The sequence below is a fragment of the Chinchilla lanigera genome, unplaced genomic scaffold (genome assembly GCF_000276665.1).
Source record: "Chinchilla lanigera isolate Chin_1 unplaced genomic scaffold, ChiLan1.0 scaffold00007, whole genome shotgun sequence".
Lineage (NCBI taxonomy): Eukaryota > Metazoa > Chordata > Mammalia > Rodentia > Chinchillidae > Chinchilla > Chinchilla lanigera.
The window spans coordinates 2,697,233-2,709,950 of record NW_004955408.1 but is presented as its reverse complement, the minus strand read 5'-3'; the positions used below and the strand labels follow the sequence as shown (position 1 = coordinate 2,709,950).

The 12,718-nt window shown below is 44.1% G+C and overlaps 1 protein-coding gene across 1 annotated transcript in view; it reads right to left on the bottom strand.

Moving 5' to 3' along the window:
• Positions 1-2,550: 2,550 nt before the first annotated feature.
• The window catches only part of Lyrm7 (LYR motif containing 7), a 23,011-nt gene continuing 12,843 nt past the window's right edge, over positions 2,551-12,718 (bottom strand). The window contains exon 5 of the mRNA XM_005376068.2: positions 2,551-2,745. Within this exon, the coding sequence (XP_005376125.1) occupies positions 2,675-2,745 (71 nt within the window). The 3' untranslated portion in view covers positions 2,551-2,674. The remainder of the gene's footprint in view (positions 2,746-12,718) is intronic.

Sequence of the window (12,718 nt, the reverse complement as noted above, 5' to 3'; positions counted from 1 at the left end):
TCAAAAAAAGACAAAAAACAAAAACAAAAAATTATTCTGTTAAATTATTAAATAACTAATCACAAGTTATTTAAAATATGCATATATGCTATATGAGAAGAGGATGCCACGTTTTTCAAAACTGTGTGACAGTCAAGTCCACCGTAGGCTAACGTACTTCACAGGGACTTACTGCGTGATTTTAAGGCGTGAAAACAGAAGGTGTCCTCTATCTATCTGTCTCTACCTGCATATCTTACAGAAAATCTCTAAACCATAAGCTTTAATAAAGTGAACATGTGATGCCAGGCGTGGTGGCATATGCCTATAATTCCAACACTTCAGAGGCTAAGGCAAAAGAATCACAAGTTCAGAACAAGACTGGGCTACTCAGTGAGTTTGAGGCCAGCCTCAACTACACAGTAAGACCTTGTTTCAAAAAAAAATAAAACAATGACAACAAAAAGAACATGTGAGCCAGGCATGGCGCTGCAGACCTGAATTCTAACATTCAGAAGGCCAAGGCAGAAGGATCCTGAGTTTGAGGTCAGACTCTGTTTAGTGAGTCCACCACCAGTCTGGGCTACAGAGCGAGGGCCTGTCTCAAAAAAACAAACAAAAAACCCCTAAACATGTGAATTATTAATCTTTTTTTAAAATTAATATGAGTTACGCTGGGCATGGTGGCGCACGCCCATAATCCCAGCAGGAGGATCGTTGCGAGTTCGGGACCAGCCCGGGCTACAAAGTGAGCTCAAGGCCAGCCTGAACTGCATAGCGAGACCCTGTCTCAAAAAGATCCAGAAAAACAAACAAAAAAAGAGTTAAGAACAGAACCAAGGGATTTGGGTTAGTAACAAAAGCCCTGCTGGGAGTGGTGGTCCACACCTGCCACCTGTACCCTAGCACTCTGGGAAGCTCACACAGGAGGACCACGAGCACAAACCCAGCCTGAGCAACTGAGCAACTCCTTGAGACTGTCTCAAAACAAAAAATTAAGAAAGAGCTGGAGGTTTGTACTCAGTGAAAGGCCCGGGTTCAATCACCTAGTACCACAGGGTGTGGAAAAAAAACAAACTCAGATTTCTAAAACGTTCAATGATACTGAAACATAGAATGTATATTAGTTTTAAATTCTGTCAGGCATCTTTCTTCATGGACATTTACTGAAATAATAAGTCAGTGTAGCTGGGCATGGTGGTGCACACCTATAATCCCTGCACTTGGGAGGCTGAGGCTGGAGGATCACCCTGAGTTCAAGGCCAGCCTGGGGCCTAAGCGACATAGTGAGTCCACGCCACCAGCCTGAACTACACAGGGAGTCTCTCTCTCGAAAAAAAGAAAAACAAGTCAACACACTTATATGTACGCAGTGATTATGCTGGGATGATTTTCAGCATCCTCATAAATGCAAATCTCAAATCTGAGACAACTTTCATTTTTCTCTGGCTATAATTTCTATATACACGGTAAGGAACTACACAGGAGATGAAAAAGTATGTAGTGAATCTTTGGACTATTATCCACTTCACAGAATACGAACTGACCTCAGAAGTGATTAGGAGCCGTGAAGGTTAGCCTCTCATTCAACGATAAATGGACTCGGTCTCAATTATTCTGATTACATCTGGATCTTCTAAAATGAAACTATTTTAAGATACGACATTTTACATCCAGTTCGGGTACACCAAGGTGCTTTGCCAACAAACAAACTTACAAAACTTACACTAGAATTTTGCAAAACTTAAAAAAAACCCACTGTATCATCAAATGAGAGAAACTTCCTAAGTGAATGGGACAGAACACACCATCCACTGAGAAATCAGGGTGGCAGAGATACGCACATAAAGCAGTACCAAACGTAATTTTGCATCTCCTAGAAGCAGGGGAGGGCCCAGCGCCTCGCCCTCCTGTAACACCGCCCACCTCACCGGACAGGAGGCGCGCAGAAGCCGCTCACGTGTCACCGACTGACATGAGGAGAATGGAGCCACCCCCCCCCTGACTGGCTAGACACAGCTAATTCCACGAAGGCCATTCTAACTGGATCAAGAGCCCCTATTTCCTAAAAAAATGAGGGTTTCGTGATTCCACGGTGAACCTAGGTGGTTTTGATATTTTACTGAGCTCTCTTCAGAAGATTGATTAAAAATATCTTTATAAGGACACAGAGAAACAGTCTCTGTAAAAAGAAACTGTGTCCTTATTCGCTAGCGACAGAAGTCATTCCTGTTTTAGGAAACAACAGATGTTCTGCAGAGAGCTGGCATACGCTACGACTTTCTAACGAACCGAACACTCTGGGGACTAAATACCAGTTTAATGGAATAACTGCATCTCCCGTGGGACGAAAACTCACCAGCTTGTCAAACATCGCATCGCAAAGAGCTACAAAAGGGCAAACACCTCACAAGGTCTCAGAGAATGGACACGCTGCACCGCCCTGAGCACTCACTCACTTTATAGTGACATTTTCAGTGAAGAGGAACTGTCTGCCTTCATGTCAAAAATGCTTAACTATGTTCTGCACTTTGTGGCAATGTTCTTTCAATGTAAAACTTAACACGAAGCTATTATTTAAGTCATTCATTTCTAATATGCCGGTTCAGAGAAAAGCATCTACATTTTTAGTACTTTTGCAAGAGTCACATTTCTAAAATTAAAAAGTGCAGAGACTTGTTTTAGCCTAAAAAATTCATTGCTTCTGAGTTGGTACATCACAATATGGCACATTTTCTACAAGAAGATCTTTCCTAGGGACCAATTCTAAAAGAAAAAGAGAGAATAAAATTATTAAAATTAGTTATATAACCATTCAATTAGAATTAAATGCAAATGTGCTTTCCCCCCTGAAATTCTTAACAGTAAAATTTCTTGTTTTCAGGTAAACATTGCAGTGACATTTCAATGGACATCTAAGATGGAATCCTTAATTCTTTTTTTTTTTTTTTGTATTTTTGAGGCAAGGTCTTGCTATGCAGTTCATGGCCGTCCATGAGCTCACCTTGTAGCCCAGGCTGGTGTCAAACTCGCAACGATCCTCCTGCCTCAGCCTCCCAAGTGCTGGGATTACAGGCGAACAGAAGAAACAAGGGAGGAGTGCAACCGGCCAGAATCCTTAATTCTACTTTGAATGGCCGAAGGAACCACTGAGCTAAAGCTTGCCCGGAATCCTTAATTCTAAATGGAGACATTTAATAGGATTCTCATCTCAGATTATATAAAAACATACAGGACCAATTTCTTCCTTTATTATTTATTTATTAAACATACCTAATTCAATCACTGATCACAATTCAGCTAAAACACATTCCGGCCATATGATTACCAAATACTGCTCACTAAAAACTGTCAGCTGGAAAATTTGCTTATACTACTTACTATAGGAAAAACGAGACTGCTCTTCTAATTTAGAGATTCCAAATTGAAAAGACAGTGGCTCCTTTCCTTTCTCTTTTGGCGCTGGGGATGGAACTCAGGACCTCATACGCAGGAACCATGAATTCCACCACTGAGCAAGGCCCCAGCCCGCAACAGCGGCTCTTCACTCAGGAAGCTCTGAGTAGTCACACCAACGGGACAGTGATACGGGGGCTTAGGGGCCCAAGCCAGGGAGCTAAATCTGCAACTGGGACAGCCTGGCACAGCGGATGACCCGGTCAGACACGCCCACAACGCCCTGCTGGGAAGCAATGCTACATAGGCGACTGTCGGCTACAAACCAGGCATCTCCCTGCAACCAAGACGCACCCCCGAGGTGGGCGGGCAGTTGTGAGAAGACACACGGTTTTTCCCTCTGAGCCTGGTGGTGCACCCGTCATCCCAGCACCCGGAGGCTGAGGTGGGAGGATCACTTCGAGTTTGCGGCCAGCCTCAACGACACAGCAAACCCCGTCTCAAATACCACAAGAAGTGACACACAGCAGACGGCTGCTTACAAAGGCCAAAGCCACACGACGAGGACATCAGAGAAGGCACTTGCCTGCATTCTTCAAAACACCACGCTCATGAAAGACAAAGAAGAGCTAAGGACTGTTCAGATAAAGACTAAAGAGACACGATGAAAATAAATCATACATACATACATACATACATACATACGTACGTACATACATAAAGAGACATGATGACTGCACCCAACGTGTGATCCTCACTACGATCCCAACCACAGGGAACAGTGTCGCTCTTCTGCTAAAAATTAGGTCATCCTTGCCAGGTGTGCGGCACCTGCTTGTAACCCCAATACCCTGGGAGGCCGAGGCAGGAGGACTGCAAGTTTACACTTAGCCTGGGCACCTTAGTGAGACCTTGTCTCAAAATAAAATAAGTGGGAATACAGTTCAGTGTGAACACCCTAGGTTCAACCCCTACTACTGAATGGGTTCGAGGGCACTGTTAGGACAAATGAAGAAAACGGTAATGCTGCATCAAAGTTAATGTCCTGTTCTTGATAATTATACTGAGGCACATTAGACAGTGTCCTTGTTTATGTAGGATCTATGCACTAAAGTATTAAAGAAATATACCCCACAGTATTCTCCAGAAGGCCTAAACCCAAGCAGGCTGTCGTGATTGTACAGATGGTCGTTTGGAGGTGAAGAGATGCTGTCTGAGGGGCTGGGGATTTAGCTCAGTGGCACAGCACCTGCCAGGCAAGTGCAAGGTTGTGAGTTCGATTCCCGGTACCGGAAAAAAACCAAAACGAACAAAAAAAAAAAACAAAACAAAACCAAACCAAGAGATGCTGCCTGCTCCACACTCCCAGGAACAGAAGAAACATGGGACGAATGCGAGGCAAACGTGGCTGACTGTGAGCATTACAGAACCTGGAGAGAGGGGCTCTCAAACCCTTCCACAGTGCGTGCACATTGCTGCCAACCCAAGCGATTTCAAAGTCAAAGTTTTTACTCTTTTTTTTTTGTCTTTTTGAGACAGGGTGTCGCTCTTCAGTTCAAGCTGGCCCTGAGCTCACTCTGTAGCCCAAGCTAGCCTCAAACTCACAATGATCCTTCTGCCTCAGCCTCCCGAATGCTGGGATTACAGGAGTGCGCCACCACGATCAGCAGAGTTTTTACTTCAAATCATTAAAATTCAATCCAGAAGAAAAACTGAAATTCTTACTTAATTAAAAAAAAAAGAATTGTTCTGGCTAAAAATAATGCTCTTATTAGATAGGGGATAAACTTGGCCTACAGAAATGAAAACCAGTTGAGTAAGAATATATTATTTAGCCGGGTGTGGTGGCGCACGCCTATAATCCCAGCACTCGGGAGACTGAGGCAGGATTGTTATGAGTTTGAGGCCAGCCTGGGTTACAAAGTGAGTTCAAGGGCAGCCTGAACTGCATAGTGAGACATTGTCTCAAAAACAGAAAGAAAGAAAGAAATTTAATTTTCTTGCGTTATTAAGAAATACAGAGCAAGGCTGTGCCAGGCTCGTGGAAGTCCTTGGCCACTGGGAACCAGGTCTCTTTCTCGCCTGTTCATGCATGGTCTTCCCTGCTGCTGTCAAACCTGTGCACGCCAGGCAGGGAGGGACAGGGGAAAAGGACAGTGCCAGATTAGCCCGTTCATTTTCCACAGGAAAACAACGGCTTTCGTGGAAGGGACACCAGAGGCGGCAAGCACAAAGGCCGAAGCCGCACTCCAGGCAGGCGCACCCACCCTCCTTCCCATTTACAGGGCGCTTCTCCTTACTGCCTGTGCCCGGAGAGCTCACCCAGACTCAGATCAATGGAACCTGGCTCACGTGCCGGTCTTTCTACTGGGCCCGTCTACAGCTTATGTGGTAGATAACTACCAGATTTCAATAAAAAATAAAGAGTAGAATAAAAAATTAAAATAGGGGTAGTGGCGCACACCTGTAATCCCAGCACTTGGGAGGCTGAGGCAGGTGGATCATTAAGAGTTCGAGACCAGCCTGGGCTACAAAGTGAGCTCAAGGCCAGCCTGAACTGCATAGCGAGACCCTGTCTCAAAAAGACAGAAAAAAAAAATGAGGAATGGGAAATACATGACAGTCACTGATCCATAGAAAATTCTAAATCACATGGACAGGAAGAGCAAGGACTCCTTGTTCTGTGGAAAGAATAATTTTCTAGCAGGCCACTCGGCAATGCCTAATTCTGATTTTGGGGAGACTCCAAGACCCCTCGGCCCTGTCCTTCGGAGCATCCTCCCTTTCTAGACAAGGAGACCCAGCGCTCCTTTGAGTCTCTGGATGCTTTTACAGTCACCTCTGGCTGTGGAGTTCAGGAGCCCAGGGATACGACGAGGCGGCTTGGAGCTTCTTGGTGTTGTAATATACTCCAAAGCTTGCTTATTTTCAAGTCTGTTTCCAGTTACTTTTGTGTGCAAGGAGCCCACAGGCAAAAATCTTGAGGACAGTTTTTTGTTTTGTTTTTGCTCTTTGAGACAGAGTTTCGCCACATAGCCCAGGCTGGACTTAAACTCACTACATAGCTCTGGCTCGCCTCCAATCCACGGCGATCCTCCTGCCTCAGCCTCTGGAGGGCATTACAAGTGTGCCCAGCACACTCAGGTGGATACAATATTCTTTAGTTGTTTATTTTATTTTTCTTTTTTTTGAGACAGGGCCTCACTATGCAATTCAGGCCGGCTTTGAACTCCCTTTGTAGCCCAGGCTGGCCTCAAATCCAGCGATCCTCCTGCCTCAGCCTCCTGAGTGCCGGGTTTGCAGGCAGGCGCCACCATGCCTGGCTAGGCTGACACAGTTTTTAAGGGTGAAGATTTTTGGTAACAGCCTCTGCGTTCTGCCCAACCCCCTAACCCTGGCCCTAGTTAAGGTCACTTCTTAAAGCAGTGAAGAGCAGTAAGCTCCCCTGGGTAATGCATCTCACGCCCACTGTGTCCGGCACAGCGAGTCTCGGGGGCGCTGAGCGATCTGTGAGATGTTAGCGCTCAGAAGCCTCTTGCTCGTATTTTAGTTTCAGTGGATAGGAGCACTTGGAGTTTTCAACTCTGCGAGACTCTAAATCATGGGGTTCCCAATCAATTAGACCTCAGGCTGAACGCAGAACAGTGTCCCTTAAAAAGTAACAGCTCGTTCAGTCTCCGCCTTGCAGATGACCGGCGTAACCTGCGCTCGCTGTCCTTCTCAGCGCCTCGTTAAACCAGGAAGAACCAGCCACGCACCCTGGAACTCTGGAAGCCCCGCAGTACTTGTCTGTGTCCTAAGAAACAGTAAGAGGCGCGGAGCTTGCGCTCTGCCACTGTCAGGGCCAGCAGAGGACGCCTGCGCGGTCGGGGCCTGGTGACCCCGCCCCTCCCTTCAGCTAAGCGCACGTTTTACACCGTTAACCTTTCGGGGCTCACTTCTTACCAGGCTCTACTGGTTTAGTCACAAGTAACAGCAGGGACTCTGGCGGATGGAGCAGAGAAGGCATCTATTAACGGGTTACTGCCCTAATTTAATGGAATTATTGCGATGGCTAAAGAACCCGGCAGGCTGGAGACTAAGTTTCCGGGAACAATGACCGAAGCCACACCGGACGGCTGGTCCCACAGTCCTAACAGCCGCCCTCTCGGAGGCAAGGAGAACCTGCCCCCGTTTCTTACTCCTGACGCTACACTTCAGGTGCTGCCAGAAACCGAGCTCTGCCCTGCAGCCACACGCCCCTGCCCGCGACGCCGCTCCGCCCCACAGGCGGCTCCACGCGAGCCCAGGCGGCTCCACGCGAGCCCCGGCCCTCGCGTTCATTTCTCAGTACAGTGAGAGCCGCACTGTACCACAGGCACGCGGCTGAGCGGTGAAGAAAGCCGAAGAACTGAATTTCCTTTATTCTGTCTCAGGGGTTTAGAAGTCATGCCAGCGAAAACTCCTAAAACAAAGTAAAGACTTTCAAAGGTGATCAATAACCGGACAGCCTGTCAAATACCCACTCCCCCATCTTTCACCCAACTGACCTGGCTGGAACCAAAGTACACCTTACAATTTAATGTTTCAGTACTCACTGACTGATAACACGCTCATCAGGCCAAAACAGCACGGGTATATTTACGTACTATATGTTATTTTCCACTGCAATTTCATTTTTGTTTGTTTGTTTGTTTTTCTTCCGGTACCAGGAATCAAACTCACCACTTGCGCTTGCCAGGCAGGCGCTGTGCCACTGAGCTAAACCCCCAGCCCATGCAATTTCATTTTATTGATTATAACATCCCTGATTTTTGGTGGGGTTTTTTTGGGTTTTTTTTTTTTTTTCTTTTTTTTTGGCTTTTTTCCGGTACCGGGAATCGAACTCACGACTTTGTGTTTGCCAGGCAGGTGCTGTGCGGCTGAGCTAAATCCCCAGCCCCTGTTTTGTTTTTTGATTTCTGTTGATTATAACACCCCTGACTTTGCCCTCCACATTAGATACTAAGTACCACAACCACGTTAGTTTACTGACTTGCCAGGTCCTTGCTAAGGAACGGTAATGAGCACAGTTTATTACCTGTACGTTAAGCCCCTGAAAAGCCTTCTCTCCTCCAGTCATGTCAAATACTTAAGAAATAAAATTTTAGTCAGGTATAGCGGCACGTGACTGAATTTCAGATATTCGAGAGGTTAAAAAGGCAGAAGGCTTACAAGTTTAAGGCGAGCCTGGGCAACTTAGCAAGACCCTGTCTGAAAGTAAAAACTGAAAAAAGAGCCGGGCTGTGACTTGGTACAAAAGACTTAGCTTCAATCCCTAGTCCACCATAAAAAAATATTAGGCCAAAATTTAAAAAAAAATTACAGATAGCATATCTTATAATGGTGTGATAATCATAGAGATATTTTTGACAGAAATAATCTATAGGGCATCAAAATATTTAACTCTGAAGTTACAGAAATGTTGCTAAACATACCAGGTACATAAATATCAAGGATAAGTCGAAACGAGAGACTGGATAACACAGAAGCGTTTTCTTCCGAGACCCGTCCCTGGCTGGAGCTCCGCCGGTGCCCCTCACCAAGGCCTCTGCCTCTTCTCGCGGCCCTGGCAGCACCACCAGGGGGCGCTCACGTACCAGCCTTTTACAGGATTCGCAGGGTCACTGTTGCGCCTAACTCCCTGCGTCCAGCTCAAGGGGCATTCGTCAAGTGGATAGTCTTCGGCGATGGCAAACGTAGATCAACAAACGGCAGAAGTTTCAACACACATCTGAAGAGCAGTTTCCTGGGTCTTTTTTATTAGGTGGTACTGGGGCTGAACCCAGGGAACACTAAGTGACATTCCCAGCGCTTTTTCATTTTAAGATGTTTCGCTAAGTCGCCCTACCTGGCCTGGAACTTCCAATCCTCCTGCCTCAGTTTCCCGAGTAGCTGAGTTACAGGTGTGTGTCACCACGCCTGACCTAGCCCATCATTTTTAACGTGTCATGCACATTTAGAAGCTCACTCCTTTGTTTATCTTATGAAAGAGAGGAAGTTAAAATACACAGCTGGGCCATATTTACAGTCGCCGGGACTCCTGTGCTCCGTGTGTGCCATCTTTATGCAGAAATGTGATAAACACCCACAGAACATGTTTGAGAGCGACCAGCCCACGCGCCACCTAATGTCCACATCAGAATGAGGGCAGAGCTGAGGGCCAGTGGCCCAGAGGAAGCAAGTATAGAAGGCTGAGTGAATTTTTTAGAATTTAGGTTCCAGCTGAGGATATAGCTCAGTCTGGCAAGCACAAGGTCCTGAGTTCGATTCCCAGTACCAAAAATTTAGGTTATAGTTAAAGGCTACACTATACCAGTGACAAAAATATGAATCAGAAATGACTGCAAATTCATGCACAAGATCACACAAAAATTACAAAAACGTACAAGATATTTGGAAAGAAAAAGTTCCTAAAACATTTAAGCTTTTTAAAATAATTTTTTCTCCAAATGATTAAATTATTATGTCTGTAGTAAGCTTAAAATCACCTGGAACTTTTTTTAAGTAATTTTTTTAAAGAAAAAAATGAAAAATTATTTAGCACAAAGCATTCTTGCTAGGACTCAGTATTCAATTTTCAGTACAGACATTACTTGGAATGGAAGAAAAAGAGCAACAAATTTATAATTCACACGTACAGGGGATTATTCATGCAGATGAAGTTTATTACTTTCACTTTCTACTATTTTTCATGTTAAGACACTGTATCCTTTAGATCTACACACTCACAGCTCTCCATTTTCTAAAGGGAAACAGAACTTAAATTCTTAAATTCTATGTGCTGGTATAGACTCAAATATTTGGGGGAATTTTGCTTAATTTTTTAAAAAAGAGATTAAGGAATCAAATTTGTTGTATCTTAGACCTACAGCAATAAAGTTGGGGAAAACAGACCCATAAATAACAAAAAATGAAGCCATTACCCAGGCAATGTAGCAATGTACACTCCTAATCACGAAAGAGTCAAAGTTTTCAACCCCATAGGAAGATTATACAGAAAACTAAACAATCAAAAAAATCTAAACTAATATAATCATATCTAAAAAAAAACAGGCATGTAAAATGTAGACACCAAGATTAGTTATTTGCAATAACCTAAATTTTATTCACGTAATAATAACGTTTAGCTGTATAAAATGTTGGCTGTTACACAGAAGCTCTAGAGATTATTACTAAAATTAAAACTGCTGACTACAAATTTTAAATTTAAGATTAACTATGTTTGCTGCCCTTTTAATGAAGACCTAATAACTTCTGATAAACCCTCATTAACATGTTCCCATTGGCTTGAACCACGGTACCATGGTGCTACAAGGGATCTCAGCACTTTCATCTGTCCTTTTACTAGTAAAGTCAATAAAAAGTCTTTAAATGGACCGAATTTAATTAGTTGCTTGCATATGAATAAACACTGCCCAGATATAAATATGAATTAAAACTATTCCTACCAATTTTCAAAAAGTACAATAATCAACAAATGTATTGATTTCAGTAAATTAACAGTTTATCAGTAATCAATTCTCTAAATTTTATTTTATTTTATTTTTTTTTTGTTTTGTTTTTTTCCGGTACCAGGAATCAAACTCACAACCTCGCGCTTGCCAGTCAGGCGCTGTGCCGCTGAGCTAAATCCCCAGCCCCCTAATTCTCTAAATTTTAACATGGAAATCTTCTAGGTACCCAACTGCTGGTGTACATAAAATGCATTTATAATAGCTGTACCCCAAATCAGCTACCAGAGGGGACAGTCACACGTGTAACCAAGGGGCTGGCGGGGTGGTCGAATTTAAATCAGAGCTGCTGGGCAGGACACACAAGTGACAGCCCCATCACGGGTGTGTTGACTGAAAATAATGCTAAAAGCCCTGTAAGATGCACGCTACCAGACACGAGGATGGGATTGGTTTGTAGTAACTATGCTGCTACGGCGTATGACTCAAGGACAGAAATACAGACTAAAGGATGAGATTACTCAGAAGCAGATGAACATGTATAATTATTTGGAAACCTGTACAGCACTAGGGGAAAGAGTGGTTATTTATTTATTTATTTACTTACTTACTTACTTAGTTTTTTAAAGACAAAGTCTCGCTATGCAGTCTCGCTATGGGACATTTGCCAGGCGTGATTGCGCATGCCTGTAATAACAGCACCTGGGAGGCTGAGACAGGAGGATCGTTGCAAGTTCAAGGCCAGCCTGGGCTACAAAGTGAGCTCAAGGCCAGCCTGAACCTCACAGCGAGACCCTGTCTCAAAAAGACAAAGAAAGATCAAAATATAATACTAAGAATGAAGAACTTCTCCATGGAGCTCTGATCTGCTAGAAGGAAGGGTAGACCTGGGTCATCTGTAGGAAAATGGATGCACCTCAAGACTATAGTGTTAAGTGAGATCACACAAGCTTAAATAGCCTACGGTTCCTCTTATATGAGAAACTCGAAGTATAAAGTAAGTTAAAGAATAAAGTATGATAGGGAACAGGAGATCAATCTTTCCCAGATAGAAAGGGGACCAGAGGCTGGAGGGAAGGGCAGCAGGGAAGGGCTGAAAACATGGAGACGTGTCACGTAGGTGCACCAGCTCCCCACAGTGAATGGAATTAGTGTGTGCTACAAACACGGACAATAAAAATTAAGCAGTTTTAGAAATAATTTCTCATTGAAAGATAACACTACAAAAGTCAAAGGACAGGTCACACACTAGATTGTTGTAACACGTGTATCCAACCGAGGATTTTTACTTAGAAAATACGAAGAAGTCCTTCAGCTGGACATGGTGGAGCACGCCTATGATCTCAGCCCTCTCGAGGCTGAGGCAGGAGAATCACTGCAAGTTTGAGGCCAGCCTGGGCTACATAGTGAGTTCAAGGCCAGCCTGAACTGCATAGTGAGACCCTGCCTCAAAAAGACAAAAATAAATAAACACAGAGTAGCAAATTTTGGTGAGGATGCAAAAAACTGAAGCTCTTCGATGTTGCTGCCAGAAGTGTAAGTATGAACACTTTGGAGTACTGGTTAGCGGAACAAACACAGGTTCTATGACCCAGACATTTCACTTCTGTGTCTACACTGACTCAAGAAAGAGCATCTTATACCTATAAGCAGATATGCACATGTTTTCCACCAGAAGGCACCAGACTGATTATTCCTTACAAACACTGTTGATCTTAACTCAAATTGGGAATAACCCGAACAAAAATAGAAGGATAAACTGCAGTGTGTTCAACTGACACTCCTTTTGTTTTTTGTTTTTGTTTTGTCTTTTTGAGACAGGGTCTCTCTATGCAGTTCAGGCTGGCCTTGGGCTCACTTTGTAGCCCAGG